Source organism: Copadichromis virginalis, linkage group LG12, assembly GCF_057382275.1.
Source record: "Copadichromis virginalis isolate Kocher_CV1m ecotype Utaka linkage group LG12, C_Virginalis_male_GT1.1, whole genome shotgun sequence".
Taxonomy (NCBI): Eukaryota; Metazoa; Chordata; class Actinopteri; order Cichliformes; family Cichlidae; genus Copadichromis; species Copadichromis virginalis.
Genome location: NC_140629.1, coordinates 20,721,653 through 20,736,715, shown reverse-complemented (window position 1 = coordinate 20,736,715; position 15,063 = coordinate 20,721,653). Strand labels below are relative to the sequence as shown.

The 15,063-nt window shown below is 39.1% G+C and overlaps 2 protein-coding genes and 1 non-coding gene across 5 annotated transcripts; all 3 read left to right on the top strand.

Annotated features, from left to right (window-relative positions):
- Nucleotides 1-935: 935 nt before the first annotated feature.
- On the top strand, nt 936-1,007 carry trnaq-uug (transfer RNA glutamine (anticodon UUG)). The gene has a single exon. It is a non-coding gene; the product is annotated as a tRNA-Gln (tRNA).
- A 1,062-nt stretch (nt 1,008-2,069) lies between these two features.
- Nucleotides 2,070-7,794, top strand: cenph (centromere protein H). Of its 3 annotated transcripts, none has more exons than XM_085475250.1 (10): nt 2,070-2,339; nt 6,037-6,218; nt 6,312-6,367; nt 6,450-6,495; nt 6,571-6,639; nt 6,727-6,783; nt 6,867-6,930; nt 7,288-7,339; nt 7,439-7,596; nt 7,697-7,794. In XM_085475250.1, the coding sequence occupies exons 2-10, from the start codon at nt 6,097-6,099 to the stop codon at nt 7,787-7,789; spliced, it is 717 nt and encodes a 238-aa protein (XP_085331376.1). In that variant the 5' UTR covers nt 2,070-2,339; nt 6,037-6,096; the 3' UTR covers nt 7,790-7,794. The 3 variants fall into 3 exon arrangements, with proteins under 3 accessions (XP_085331376.1, XP_085331374.1, XP_085331377.1); XM_085475248.1 differs by lacking the exon at nt 2,070-2,339 and adding an exon at nt 3,992-4,284; XM_085475251.1 differs by lacking the exon at nt 2,070-2,339 and adding an exon at nt 3,992-4,944.
- Nucleotides 7,795-8,115: 321 nt separating this feature from the next.
- dimt1l (DIM1 dimethyladenosine transferase 1-like (S. cerevisiae)) lies at nt 8,116-14,529 on the top strand. Its single transcript, XM_085475247.1, has 12 exons — nt 8,116-8,179; nt 10,037-10,110; nt 10,254-10,340; nt 11,340-11,401; nt 11,499-11,592; nt 11,678-11,727; nt 11,823-11,946; nt 12,368-12,460; nt 12,551-12,615; nt 12,693-12,756; nt 12,862-12,968; nt 13,566-14,529. Exons 1-12 carry the CDS (start codon nt 8,122-8,124, stop codon nt 13,606-13,608), a joined length of 921 nt encoding a protein of 306 aa, XP_085331373.1. The 5' UTR covers nt 8,116-8,121; the 3' UTR covers nt 13,609-14,529.
- Nucleotides 14,530-15,063: the final 534 nt, after the last annotated feature.

The following is a 15,063-nucleotide window of genomic DNA, read 5'->3' as shown; positions in this document are numbered from 1 at the left end:
AGGGCAGGAAGCCGAGTGAACCAACTTTATTTTCAGGTCACAGGGGATCAGTGGGATGACTCATACAGACAGCCATTCACACCTACAGCCAAGTCAGAGTAGCCACTTATTAGTTTAACCCGCTTGTCTTTGGACTGTGGGAGGATTTAGTTGCCATCATAATGATGATGTAGTCCAAAACCACTAACCTTGAAGTAATAAAGTAGTTGAAAAAAACTGAAGAAAAGAATGTGTCTCATCTTACATAGTTAAGTTCAGAGGAGGGAACTGGTATTGAGTTACACAGCTCCTGTTGTTTACACGTTGGCTGGCCTGTTACAGAAGACAGGGATGGAAAATAGCATTCCCCATTAATGGTCACAGCCTTGAGATAGATAAAAGTGAGTCCCTCAGCAGGGTCTGTTTCTCCTAATGATGCAAAGAAAAAAAAAATCCTTAATGGGTTCCAACGAAGACTGCCTCCCACCACAACAACCTATAGAGCACTATGTTTGCATTATTAAACAGATCCCTGGGACCTCTGGGATCCTGTAGTTTTAAAGACGTTCATTTAAAAATACTGCAAAATGCTGAACATCTCCTACGACTATCAGGAGCAAGTTGGGGTGATTTCGGATAGACGGCTGAACATTTCTGAAGAACCGCGTGTTCCTTTTTTTTTTTTTTAATCTTCTTTTGGATTTCACTGGACTACCGCCTAACAAAACCTCCATATTAACAGCCCAGTTTATTTCCAAATACCTGAAATCACGCACTGGTACACACACAATGAAACACAGAGCCCGTTGATTTAGGGGACTCAGTTAAATGGGATTTACTCAATCAATTCAATGAAATTAATTGAAAAACAAAACCTTATTTTGGCTTTTGAGTAGCGTGCGCCAAAGGGGATTTTGCGCAAGTCCTGCGTGTGCATACCAGCTACGCGAACAAAGGGTTCCATGGTGTAATGGTTAGCACTCTGGACTTTGAATCCAGCGATCCGAGTTCAAATCTCGGTGGAACCTGTCGCTTTTCACTTTGAGATGGCATCAAATTGGCCTACTGGATGAGTACATCATCCATAATCAGTCGACGTAATCGGCATAAAAAGATTTAAGGTTTGTTATGGAAATGCTTATTTGGGCCCCTGCATATGTATGTATATATATGTATATATTGTACTATTCTTAGTTAGCGTATTGTCTGTCTTGTCTTAATGTTGGTTTAAAATGGAGCACTGTAACAAAAAATAATTTCCCCCAGGGATCAATAAAGTATTCTGATTCTGATTCTGATTGATGTTAGATCAAATTGCGAAGTTTTTGTGGTGTCCTGCTTTGGGAGGCTATTGCAATTTGCGACTGTTTGGAAAACCCTACCTGATTCAACCTAAAGCGTTTACCTAATCAATCGAAGAAGTAAGAATGGCTTCAATAAATTAATCCAGTCAGAAGAATAAATGTCAGGCATAGTTTACATATAGAAAAAAAATGCATGTGAAATAGTGTTTCAGTTTTAACTGTGTCAGGTGTAGAGGTGTAAATTACACTGCTGCTTACACAAATCATAATCTTGCATCACAACTGAACCTCATCCTGGTTTGTTTTGTTTGATGGACCTTAGGAAGTCGAGGCGAGATCGTCAGTTCAGCGTGCAGGGGAAACACCTTGGGTCACAACTAAACTCGTGGTTCATTGTATGATTTATGGCACCGTGTCTAACACCTTTACTCTCAAGAGCAAATACTTAAAAATAGTAGAGAGAGAATGATGAGACAAAACTTTGCAAGTAAAGGAATAAAAGGCGTATTTCAATAAAATGTGTTTGTCTTGAATGAAGAATACTTTTGTTTTTGTATATAAAAAAATGTACATTGGTTTCATACCACTCTTCAGCCACTAATATTTTTAAAAAGCAAGTATTTCATTTCATATACATGCGGGTTAACTATAGTAGCTATAGTAACTATGGTAAACGGTATAATAAAGAAAACAAACCTGTTGTATTTGTCCACATATGTGTTTTCCCTCTCGACCAGCAGGGGGCGCCGCATCCCTTGATGTGTGACAAGCAGAGCCTTTGAAAGTTGAAAGTTCAGTTGAGCGTTGGTTCTGGTCACAGGCAGACGTGTGACGTATGGTGACGTTCCGTTACGTGTTTCTTGGCGGGACGGCGTCGTTATAAAATTAAGTCGCGCGGCGTAAACAGTTTGATGTGTTACAGCTGGTGACATTTTGATAAGCAAAAAATTGTTAACTTTAACGGGCGAGTGTAACGACGACGCCAGGGACTAACCTCTGCTTCTTTGTCTTCTTTTTTTAATCTTGACATAAGAGCGTTAACCTAACTCAATCGAGGTAAGACTTATATGTAAACCGAAGTAGTTTTAACGCTAAGTTATAACCAGCTGAAAACACGTTAAATGACGTTATATGAAAATAATGCATGTGTTTACTCTCCTGTGTAGTGACTCGGGTGCTTGTTCTTAGTTTGAGGATTCACTTTATTTTTCTGTAACGGTACACTCACCGGGCACTTCGTTAGGTAAACGTTGCTAGCACTAGGTTCGACCCCCAGAACTGCCTTCCTTATTCATGGTCTATGTTGGCACGATAGCATCACACAGTTGCTGCAGATTTGCAGCCGTTGCACATTCATAATGAGTATCTCCAAGTCCAGTTCATCCCAGATTTGGTGTATTAGATTGAGATCTGGCGCCTGAGGAAAGCGGACTCACTATCTTAGCCAAGAAGCCAGTTTGAGATAATGTGAGATTTGTGACATTGTGTAATGATACTGTTCTTAATAGCAGTCATAAGTTGGATTCAGTGTAGTTATAAAAGGATTGACTTGGTTAGGAACAATACTCAGGAACGCTGTGGTATTTAATTGATTTTCAGCTAAGAGACCCAAAGTGTACAAAGAATCTCTAACAGGCCATTACACCACAGACAGCAGCCTGAACCATTGAAACAAGCCAGTATGGATGCTTTAATGTAATTTACACCAAATCCTGACCTTACCATCTGAAATTTAGAATAGAAGTCAACATTCATTAGACCAGTAATTTTTTTTTTTGCCAATCTTCTGTTGTCATGTGCTTGTGCAAACTGTAGCCTTAGTTTCCTGTTTTTAGTTGACAGGAGTGGCCCCCATTGTGGCCTTCTGCTGCTGTAGTAAATCTGTTTCATGTAGTGCATTCAGAGATGCTCTTCTGCATACCTTGGTTGTAACGAGTGATTATTACTTGGTCATTCTACCCTTCCTCTGACATTAACACTGTGTTTTACCCCAGAACACTGCCATTGACTGGACAGTTTCTTTTTCAGATCATTCTCTATAAACACTAGAGATGGTTCTGTGGGGAAATCCTAGTAGATCTCCAGTATCTAAACTACTCAGACCAGCCCATCTAACACCAACAATCGTGCCATGTTTAAAGTAATGTCAATCAGCTTTCTTCTTCATTCTGATTTTAAGTTTGAACTTCAGCAAGTCAGCTTGACCATCTCTGTATGCTTAAATGTATTGAGCTGAGAGTTTTTTCTCCTCCTGAGACTCACTGTTCAAAACGTATTAGTTTTCTGAAGACATGACCTTTTCATACATATACATCTTTTTTTAGTTAATTTTTTAATGACTGGGCTATTATGTGTAAAAATGTAATAGCCAAACTTAATTCTTTAAAAAGAAAGATTAAACACATTGGGATGTTGTCACACACACAGTTATATGAGTGTAATGCACAGTGAAATGCTTATATATCAGGTCCTTATACGAGTAAAGTGGAAGACATAAATAGAGAAGAATCACTGAACTCATTTAATGGTTGGTTAACATTATGAACTAGTAGTTCAGCTATAGGCCAATTATCCAGAAGTCGGTTAATATGTTGTGGGCAAGGGTGGGCTTTGTTTCTTTTAAAACGTTAAAATGAGCATTAAAGAGAGTGAAACCAACTCCTTGCTGAAGGTGCATGAGTGTTCTCCTGCTTGTCTTCAGTTTTACCCTCCTGTCCGACAGGTGGCGGTACTGAACTTGTAGGCTGGTTTGCTAATCCCTGACAAAGAAAAACAATAACAATTTAACGCGGTGACAAAACTGATTACCTATTGCGCATTTTCTTGCTAATTAACAACCGCATTTCACACAGATGAAAGCTTGTGAAGAGTTGTAACTCGCCGTTACACTGAGCGACTGACGTTAACTAGCAAGTGTAACGCCGAAGCTAACAGAGGTTCAGCAGACAGTGCTTATTTGATGTCATTTGGACTTGAAGCATCATCAATTCCGTTAAGAGAGGTAAAAAAATTTATTTTAAATAAACCGATATTAGTTTTAGCGCTACGCTGACAGCTGCTGAAAAGGGCCGCTGTAACCGTATAAAGACGAGCATCAACTCTGATTAAGGCTGCTGTATGTGTGTGTACAGCGCAGAAGCAGAGCTGCACTGAAGTACAGTTTCAGCTTCTACGACATCAGAAGCCTACGCTTTACTTTGTGTGACTGTAAAACTGATGGGTGACAAATTACTGCGGGTGCTTTTACACAGGTGCTAAGCATAGCACCGTGAAGCGATTGAACTACCAGTGATGATGATTTTATATAAGATGACTGGAGCGGCAGGTTAGTGATTTGAGAAGTGGTTTCACTGTGTCGCAATGAACAGGTGGCAGGAGTCTGTCACAGAAGCCTCTTTGCTCGTATCTTGGCTGCGTTTCCGTGCATTATCTGAAGATTGACACTTGCACAACAAAACTGCTTACTGTTTGCAAACCACTGAGCTCAGTGGTTACGGTGGAGGCGTACAGCAAGGAAACCAGACAATTCATTGGTGCAACCTGCAGAATCTGCCTGGATTTTCTTTTTCTACATAACGTTGTGCAGTTTTCTGGTCAACTGAAAAACCATCGGTCTGTCTGTCTGCCCGCTGGCCACCACTCACAACCACTTGATCACAAGGTGATTGCATTGGTCGTTTAATAGGAGGCAGTCTTCTGTATTCAGTCACAGTTTGCCAGTCAGAAATATACTTGTTATCAAATACTTGCTGTCTAATTTATAAATGCAGACAGATTGCCAACATGTCGCCATCAGTTTGAACAAGTCTTTGTTAATAAGGAGACTCGACTCAAATGGCTTCCAGCTGGTTGTATTCTGGTCATATTCCTATAGAGCAGAAAGGCTGCTGAGCACAAATTTAACAGTTAAAAGTGAATTTCTGTTGACGTCTATGAGGACACAAATTCACATTTGGTATTTTCAGACAGCTTATCACTGTTAACTGTTGTATTATCAGGAACAGATTGGATGTAATTAACAACAACTGTAATTAAAATTCAGTTGCATACAGTTGGCCTGTCTGTCTTATGGCAATACAGCTATGCCAGGTTTATTGACAGTGTTGGTGTGCTTATTGGATAAAACAGACAAAGTTTAACTTTGAGAACATAATTGGTTATTTTAAAAGTTATTGAAACTTAGTATATCATAAAATCTTAATGCATATCAAATTGTGATAATATTTTATTGTGGGGTATTTGCCGATCCCCACTTAAAATATGATATTTTTATACAAGCTTGTTTCTGCCAAGTGGGACTATTAATAAGACACTAAGCCAGAATTTCTTATCACAATCTCAACATTTTGACTTACTAATTGAAATTTCAAATAATTTTTTCACATGTTTGAGTTGATAAGTTTGTATTTTGAAACAGCCTTCCTCAGCTTGGCTGCTGAAAACTTAAGTTTAACTCTGTCTTGCTCATGATTTGTGGCCTTTTTTTTTTTTTTTTTTTTTTTGCACCAGCTGCATGTATGAATTATGAATGAGTGTAAGGCTGTATGATGTGTTTTGTATGTTGAGATGAGTATACTTGTTTCGGCCACTGAAACAAAAAACCAAAAAAAAAAACTTGATGACTGGCAGACTTCAAGTTAAATGCCATTATTTTCTGTATATTAGTGCATATTAGTCAGTCTGAGTTTTAATGAGCTATAGTTTCTTATGTTGGATTAAACCCACATTTCTGCGGTCTGATTTGTCTCTCCAGGAATCTTCACTCGTTTTTTTTTCTTTTTTTTCTTTCTTTTTTTTTTTCTTTTTTTTGGTGATGGAGTCATCTGACAGCCAGGGGAAACTCAATCACATGGTGGGGACTATGGAGCCAAATGATGTTCCTGCTGCTGAAGGTGCCACCGGACAGAAAGACACGTCACCTGTAGACATGCTGAGGTTTGTATCTCTCACCCCAACATTGGTGTTGAAGGTCAGTTTTTGATCCAGCTGTGCCGCACACGTCACCTCTGGTCTTTACTTTCTTTACAGAATAAAGCAACAGATGTCCAACCAGTGCTTTGAGATGGCAGTACAGCTCAACGCAGGTATAAAACAATTTTCTTGAATAAATTTGTTTTTATTTTTTAAGAGCAAAAATGGAAATTAATTTTAAGTTTCCCCTGATAGAAAAAAATAAAAGGTCATGCAGCACATCTGAAGCAGAGAGAGACTTGTGAGTATTTGATGTTTTAAAGCCAAATGTTAAATAGAAAAGGGAAAAAAAGATGTTGACACTTGTTCGTTTCAGGCCAGAATATATCGGTGAGCTTGAAAGGGTGAAGACGCTTCATTTTAACAGCACACTGACCCTGCACAGGTAAACTGCTGCTTGTATTATTTGTTTTTGGAGTTCAGATGTTCTCATGTTTTTCGTGACAGATCATTGATTGTCTCTGTCTTTCAGAATGCAGATGTGGCACGCTATCGGAGAAAAGCTGAACTGGAGTGACTCTGAAGCAGAGTAAGTCAACTGACAACATACAGAAACAGCTGAAATATTTAATTATTTTTATCAAAACATTTGTTTTGTTTTTTTTCCCTCAGTGCTCTGAAAGCCATAAGTGACCGCTGCATGGGTCTTTGTTCACACATAAAACACCTTCAACAGGTGAGCAGCTTAAGTCTGTGTTCTTCTTTGAAGTGCTTTGTGTGTTTAAAATTTTATGGGATTTCCTATATTAGACAATTTGTTTTGTTAGGGTATTGTAATCACTTATAGTATTGTGCAAAGGTCTTGAGTCAACCCTCATTTGATATTTTGCTTGGAAAATGGATAATGTGTTCTGATCTTTATTGAAACATGAAAACGTTCATGGAAGTGCAGTGTATATAAGGCAAACACAGGATCTGTCCAAGTCAATACTTGGCATGACGACCTTTATTCTTCAACATAAATGCTACAGGTTAAAGTGCTACTTAAAGTTGAGGGTTTTATACCCTAATCTACTATTTATTTTTCCAACAGGAGTCCAAAAAACTTCAAGATGAGGTTACAGAAATACAGAAGAACAGACTTGGTATGCTTTACGAGAAAGAAATCGGATGTCTTTCACAGTTAAAGTTCTTAGTTATTTATTGTTTCGACTCCAGATTAAAGTAGTACTTTCTGCTTGCAGAGATGAAACGGCTCACGCATGAGAAGATCAAACACATGGAGGAGTCTTCAAAGAAAGAGTATCCAGACATGGAAAAGTACAAAGCTGCGTTGGAGAAAGGCCAAGCAAACCTGGAAAAATATAAAAAGATGGCCATCATGACCCAAAATGTCCTCAGGGTAAACTTTAGAAAAAACAGTCGGTACAGTTTATGACTGAATGTATGATACTCACTCGCAGTTTTGTTGGTTGTATGTTAATGTTTGTTTTCCTCTTCAGGGCATTCTCTTGGCCTGTAAAGTCAACTGGCTTGATGATCCCAAACTTCGAGACATCGCCATGACACTCGAGGAGTTTCCCATCTCTGAGTAAAGAGTGTGTGTGTGTGTGTGTGTGTGTGTGTGTGTGTGTGTGTGTGTGTGTGTGTGTGTGTGTGTGTGTGTGTGTGTGTGTGAGAAACTGTTTCAAAAACAGTTTTAGTTTCATCTTGAAAAAGTAAAAGCAATGCCGCCAGATCGCCACCAGAGGGCGCGGAGGAAGCGAGCCAACAGATGAAACCTGCAGCTCAGCGTGTCACTGAAGAAGAGAAGGAGCAGCATAGAAGAAGGACTACACGTGTTTACAAAGTCCAGCCAGCCTTACTCTGGATAATTACTTACAATTTGGATTTTTGTAGCTCTTTAAGTAGGACAAAATAAAGTAAAATGCCGAAGGTCAAAGCGGTGAAGAAAAGCAGACAGCACCAAGAGGTCAAAAACCAAGGTACGTTTCTGAACGGGGTGCGTTAGCATTAGCATGTTAGCATGCCAGACTTTAGAGACGGGGTCAGTCATCGTGTCTGTGCAGTGTTTGCATATTGAGCTGGTGTATCGCTGTTTTAGCAGTCACAGCATTTAACATGAAGCACTGCTGTAACTGTCGTCACTTGTGTTGACGTGGAAACGTTTTAGTGACTCCAGCCCACCAGCTACTTCAATTAAAAGGTTTCTTTTGAAAGTTTCTTTTCCTGCAAATTGTTAATTTGTGCTAACTGCGATATTTAGTCCAGCTGCTTCCGCTGTTATTTTCTGTATGCATTGTTTAGGAGGTGAACAAATGACGTAAACACAAATTGTTTATGCTTAATCAAGATCAGAGAAACATAACTGACTGTAACAGTTCTAACATGTAGATTTATTACTACTGTTTTGCAATATTATGAATGTAAATATTCACCAAAGAGGCTTATGTATGAAGAAATGTTGAAAGTCATTCCTGATATGTAAATAAATGTCTTTTGTCATTATGTTAAAATGCTCGTTTTGATTTTTTTTTTTTTCTCTTTTTTTTCATGGTGGTGGTTATTTCATTTGCAAGCACCCTGAACCTCAAATGTCAATGAAAAATGTTTACTGATAACAGAGCAACAAACTCAGCCAGACTCTTGTTTGGGGCTTGGTGGTGTCAGATTCCCTGATACGTTTTAAGGGCCCAGCCACAAAAATATTTAAGCTATACTGAAGTCAAATCATGAGGCTGAGCCAGTAATTCATTACTGTTCATGCAAACCAGACCACTGATCCTGACTAATTCATTGCAGGCTGAAACAAACCTCAGTCCACCACGAGTTCTTGGAAAGGTGGCCTTCCTTGATTCTTGGCAGCTATTGGAAGAGAGCCAGACTTTATGAAGCTTTCTGTTGTTTGGTATTGTCTGTTGGAAAAACATCAAACTAATCAAAATGTCACTCTGGTCACTCTGCGAGATGCGTTTGATATTTGTAATAAGTAGTCGTGACTGACCGTGGAAGGTGGGGGAATTGGTGCTGCAACTTTACAGTATGCATTTTATTCCACAGGAATAGATGGGCATGGAGAAACGGGAGCAACATTGAAAGTCCACAAAAGCAGTTTAACACTGAAATGATAAGCAGTTACTTCTGCCTCGGATCTGAGTCTGTATGCATGAATTTAAATGAAATTAGAAGTATGACCATCTGGAAACTTAGTTGATGAACAGGCAGGCTGAACTGTAAACTCATTCCTACCTGAAGGCTGAGAGAAGTGCAGAAGATTTTTAAAAAGGAGGATGGATGCAAAGAAAAATGGCATCTTGGTGCCAATTATGAGCGCAGGAAATTATATTTTTTAACCTGTAGCCGTGGTCATGTTTCTCAGCGGTTTCTGGACGGGATTGTGTGATTCCTTAATACTGTCTCACTGCCAGGTGAATGTTAACCCCACTGAACAAAAAGCAGTGCAATGTTCACCCATCTGCAAAAGATGCAGTGTTTGAGTAATGATTATAAAATTTTCAGGAGCTGTTTATCTGCAAAATGAGCCTTGGGGGTTTCTTGCTGTGTATATACAGAAGGACTGTAGTGCATTAAAATCCAATTTAGTAGAAACTGTGAAAAATGGCTCATATTCATCTTAGCAAGGGAACAAGCAAAAAAGTATAATATAACGTTTAGATTTTGCAAGAGCTTCATAGATGTTTTTCATGGGACTAGATGAGCTGGCATGGATGGACTTAAAATGTGAGCTTAGGACATATAAACAGATATAATTGTTCATATATAAATGACCATAGTCGTCACACATGACCAGCATGCAGTGCTCAGTTTGCTCTCTGTTGCAGGGATCATGTTCAACACTGGCATCGGCCAGCACATCCTGAAGAATCCTCTGGTTGTCAATGGGATTATTGAAAAGGTGGGAAGTACTTGCTGATGCTGCTACAGACAAAAATTTTAACAAATATTCACAAAATGTAAAATATGTGTTTTAAAAAAAAGAAGTGGACAATCATGCAGAGGCTGCTGATCTAACTGAACTGTGACGCGTCTCTTTTTCAGGCTGCTTTGAGGCCGACAGACGTGGTGCTCGAGGTGGGACCTGGTACTGGTAACATGACGGTTAAGCTGCTGGAAAAAGCCAAAAAAGTAAGAGCCTCAAACTGTCGGGGGTCTCGCTCCAAGAACTCACACTACACCTTTATGCAAGCCTTTTTTCAAACATGTTGTGATACACAATGTCAATAAATACAGATATTTTTAAACCTATATTTAATAGAGAATTGTGTAAACATATTTAATATTGACACTGAAAATCCAATTAGTTTGTTTTACATTCTCATTATTATTTGTTATGAGATGTTCTGTAACTTATTAAGCCCCAACTAAATTGCAAATGGGACAAAAAGTTGCACAAAATCCTTTCAAACCACCAAAAGTTTAATTCATTTTTGAGATTTGAGATTTTATAAAATTTAGCAAACACCAAAAATGAATTGCATATTGTGGATAATTTGCATGAAAAGGAGCATATACATCAAAATGTATTTTCAGTGGTGCAGTCAAAGTTTTAAGTATCCCAGAAAGTCACACTTTATTTTTCAAAATCACCAGTGGAGCTGTGACAGACGGTGGAGACGATATTTAGTAACTCATGTGGATTAACTCTACAATCAACATATATTTGGTTCGATTCCAGGAGGAGGTACAAATGCATCTGATGTGTAAAAATAAAAATAAATAAGAAAAAATTAAAATAAATAAATCTAAATCAAAAAGCCCAGGGCCAGTATTTTAATTGCTTGCAGACAGTTGCAGAAAGCACGTATGAATGCATGTTTCTGTTATATTGTTTCTTGGAGAATGCTTGGAGCACACGTGCGTAGTTGGTAGATCTCAGCATGGTGTCTTTACAGACAGGTCCACGTTGTCACAGTTAATTGGAGAGGACACAGAGTGCTCCTTTTACCCTGTAATGATAAAATTTACACCCCCAAAAAGACCCTCCACACACTTGGAAAGTATAAAACTGCCATAAGACTACACAGACCGCACTCCCGGAGTTTGTCTGGTATTTCGGTTCACTTTGGTGTTTGTTCGGTGCTGCAGTGACTGCAGATTTTTAAAAGTGACTCGCCGTTTTTGCAGGTAGTCGCCTGCGAGTTGGACTGCAGATTGGTGGCTGAACTTCAGAAGAGAGTACAGTGCACGTGAGTGAACAAAGCAGTGCTGCTCTTACATATACTGTGCTTAAAAGTCGTATTTGAATATAAAGTGATCTAATAAAATTATTGTTTTCTCCATCAGACCCTTACAAGCCAAGCTTCAGATATTAATTGGAGATGTGCTAAAAACAGATCTGCCTTTCTTTGACGTCTGTGTGGCTAACTTACCTTACCAGGTACGGACGTGTTTCTGCCAAATCCACACAAGTCTTTCAGTGTCTTGCATTGCACTTGGACCAAACACAGTTTCTCTTTGTGCAGATTTCATCACCTTTTGTCTTCAAGCTCCTGCTGCACCGGCCTTTCTTCAGGTGAGACACAGCTGGAGGTCCATAGAGGAAGTTTGATCGTCTTTTCTCGTATCCCTGCTGTGTTAAGTGCCTGTTATTTATTTATTTTCCTCCAGGTGTGCAGTCTTGATGTTCCAGCGAGAGTTCGCCATGCGCCTGGTTGCCAAGCCTGGAGACAAACTGTACTGCAGACTTTCCATCAACACACAGCTTCTGGCTCGTGTAGACCATCTCATGAAGGTCAGCATCCGCTCTCTGATGGTTGTCTAATGCTAACAGCAACTCTCTAGACCAACGGTCCCCAACCTTTTTTGCGCCACGGACCGGTTTATGCCCGACAATATTTTCATGGACCGGCCTTTAAGGTGTCGCGGATAAATACAACAAAATAAAACTAGTACCGGTACCGAAAAAAAGAAAAAATATTCATAACACACGTGAAAAGACCCAGGAAAACAGAGTAAACAATAAAAACGATAACAAAATAACGCTGAAAACAGATTAAAAACCCTGAAAACTATACATTTCACACCTGAACCTCAACTCTTGCGGCTCGGTACCAAGCGACTCACGGACCGGTACCGGTCCGAGGCCCGGGGGTTGGGGACCGCTGCTCTAGACCATATGTCTCAGTGTTAATGTGTATTTTCAATGTTATCAGGTAGGGAAGAATAATTTCCGCCCCCCTCCGAAAGTGGAGTCGAGCGTCGTCAGGATAGAACCCAAAAATCCTCCTCCTCCAGTGAACTTCCAGGTGAGCTTTGATTGTTAACGAATCCTACTGTGGAGGAGTATTCATTAAAAATATAAGTTAGACTGAAGGTGTATGTTGTTTTTATTCTAGGAGTGGGACGGCCTTGTCAGAATAGCCTTTGTAAGGAAAAACAAAACCCTCAACGCAGCTTTTAAGTGAGTAGCTCTCAAACTGTTCAGTCAAAAGTGGGTGTGGTCAAGAGCAGATGGTCATGTGATCTTGTGTTCTGTAGGTCCGCTGCAGTGGAGCAGATGCTGGAGAAGAACTACAGAATTCACTGTTCTCTTCACAATACGGTGAGTCAAGTTTTTAAATAAACGACTCCTCAGCCCTCTTTAAAGATCTCGCCCGCTCCCTGTTTCTCTGCTTTTAATCAGGAATCTTTTTGTGCATCTTCACAGGAAGTCCCAGCTGACTTCAGCATTAGCAAAAAAATCGAGAGTGTCCTTCAGGAAGCAGATTTCAGTGAGAAGAGAGCCAGGTCGATGGACATTGATGACTTCATGGTGTAAGCTGACATTCTCCACCTTGAAACGCCACAGCCTGTAGCTTTTAGTGTGCTTTCCCTACACTTCCTTTGTAATTACATAGTAAAAAATGCCTCTTTTCCACTATTACCTACTCGACTCTATTCTCTTGCATTACAATTGAGCACCTCTAGTATGGTTGGCTCAAGAGTCCTGTGATGTAATTTGTATGTGACACAAACGCAACAGTCGAGCACATCAAAGCGATGGCATTACCTGCTCAATCAGGGGCTTTTTTTTCAGACTTGGGGTAAAGATAAGAGCCAGAATGAGTCACTCCCTGACCAATCAGTGGCATGCGGTCTATTTATGTCCCATTTTCAGCTTGACTCTACTTGCTTTGAACCCCAATGAAGAGTTTTGTTGTTGTTTTTTCTGGTTTTTTTCTTCTAAGTAATTGGTACCAGGTTTTACCAACTAATGGAAAACTCAAAAAATTCAGATTAGAACTTGGCATGTAACATATGTACACGAATATGACAGGAGTCTATTGTACATTATAAACGGCAGGCTGCATGTGGTCGTTAAAGGCTTCACTGTTCTAATGTGTTCAATTGTCTTTTCTTCATCATCCTCAGACTGCTGCATGCGTTCAACTCTGCAGGAATCCACTTCTCCTAACTCTGATGAGAAGATCTTCACATCTTTCAAAATTGTCACGCAAGGGAGAATTTTGTGGTCAGATCAGGGAAGAACAAACACCTGTCTGGTTCAGCCCCTGGAGCCATGTTTGACGGAACTGAAATTTAAGATATTGAAATGGTTGAATGAAATATACAAATAATATCAGATGCATTTAAAGTGCTCATATTGAGTGCTATTTTACATTTGTGAAAATATGACCTGTAAAAACTTTGAGCACAGATACTTTAAAGCCTCTTACTGGTCTGAGTTTGTTCTTTGTCCAAAAAGTTTAGAAAACCAGATGTTTTCTAAACAACAGATTTTCCTATTCATGAAAAGTGTAGACATTTTACATTGTTTTTTATGTAACTCTCAATAATGCAGAGTTACTCCTGCGTAACAGGTGCCCTTTAACAAGAATCAATATTCCCCGTCGCACTACATAAACAATTTGATTGCTTTCATTAGAAGTCTTGCTTTATGCTTTTGTCCTGACTTTTTTTCTGTTTTTGAACGTTTGTACCAGAAAAGAAATCTTTTAATGGTATGACTTCCATGAATATAACTACATGTAAAGAAACTAGAAATATTAAAACATAGTCTGGATAAGCTCAGAACAAGGATAATCAATTAATGAGTTACTAAAGAACAGACTGAGGGGTATAAAAACGCAATAAATGTTATGAAAGAAAATGGTGACCATTTGTTTTCTAACAATAATACACGTCTATTGGAAACACCAAAGAAACATGGATACAGAAAGAACACGTGTGGAAATTGTAGTTACTCACTCTCGCCGCTGGAGGGCAGTGAATAGCAATTAATGTCTTGGTCATGTTAAGGTGGAAACATTGGCTACTGATGCTGAGATGACTTTCAAAATAAAATAAGTTTGCCATTTGAGTACAATAATACACTGCAGGCTGTTACTGTTGTAAGTTAATATTTTCCTTTTTAATATAGAATAAAACATTTTAAGTATTGACATCACGCTCTGAGGCGTCTACTACAAAGGAGGATTTCGTCTTGAGCAGGTAATTTCAGGGTTAACCCTGAATATTCTATACCGCGAAGGTGGTTCACTTACCAGGGTAAATCACTATGGTGACGTATTCTACTTTCCTCATAAGAGATCCTGCTGACCAATCAGATCTCCAGAATACAACGCTCAGCAGTGAATACAGATTCTTAGACGTACCATTATTACTTTATTTTCGCCTCTCTTTTACCTACATTTTTGCGATTACTTTTGTTTTCTAAGCATCAGTACCTGATCTTAAAACAGGAGGATGCCTATACTGCTGCAGACTAAGCCTATGTTTGAATTCTATTTTTATAATTATCTTTTACAGCAGAACAGAGCGAACTCGGTGATAAAATAATTTGAGTTAAATGTTTATTTTACTGGTCTGTGCGCTAAATCACAGATTCACGGGTTCTTGTTCTTTATAG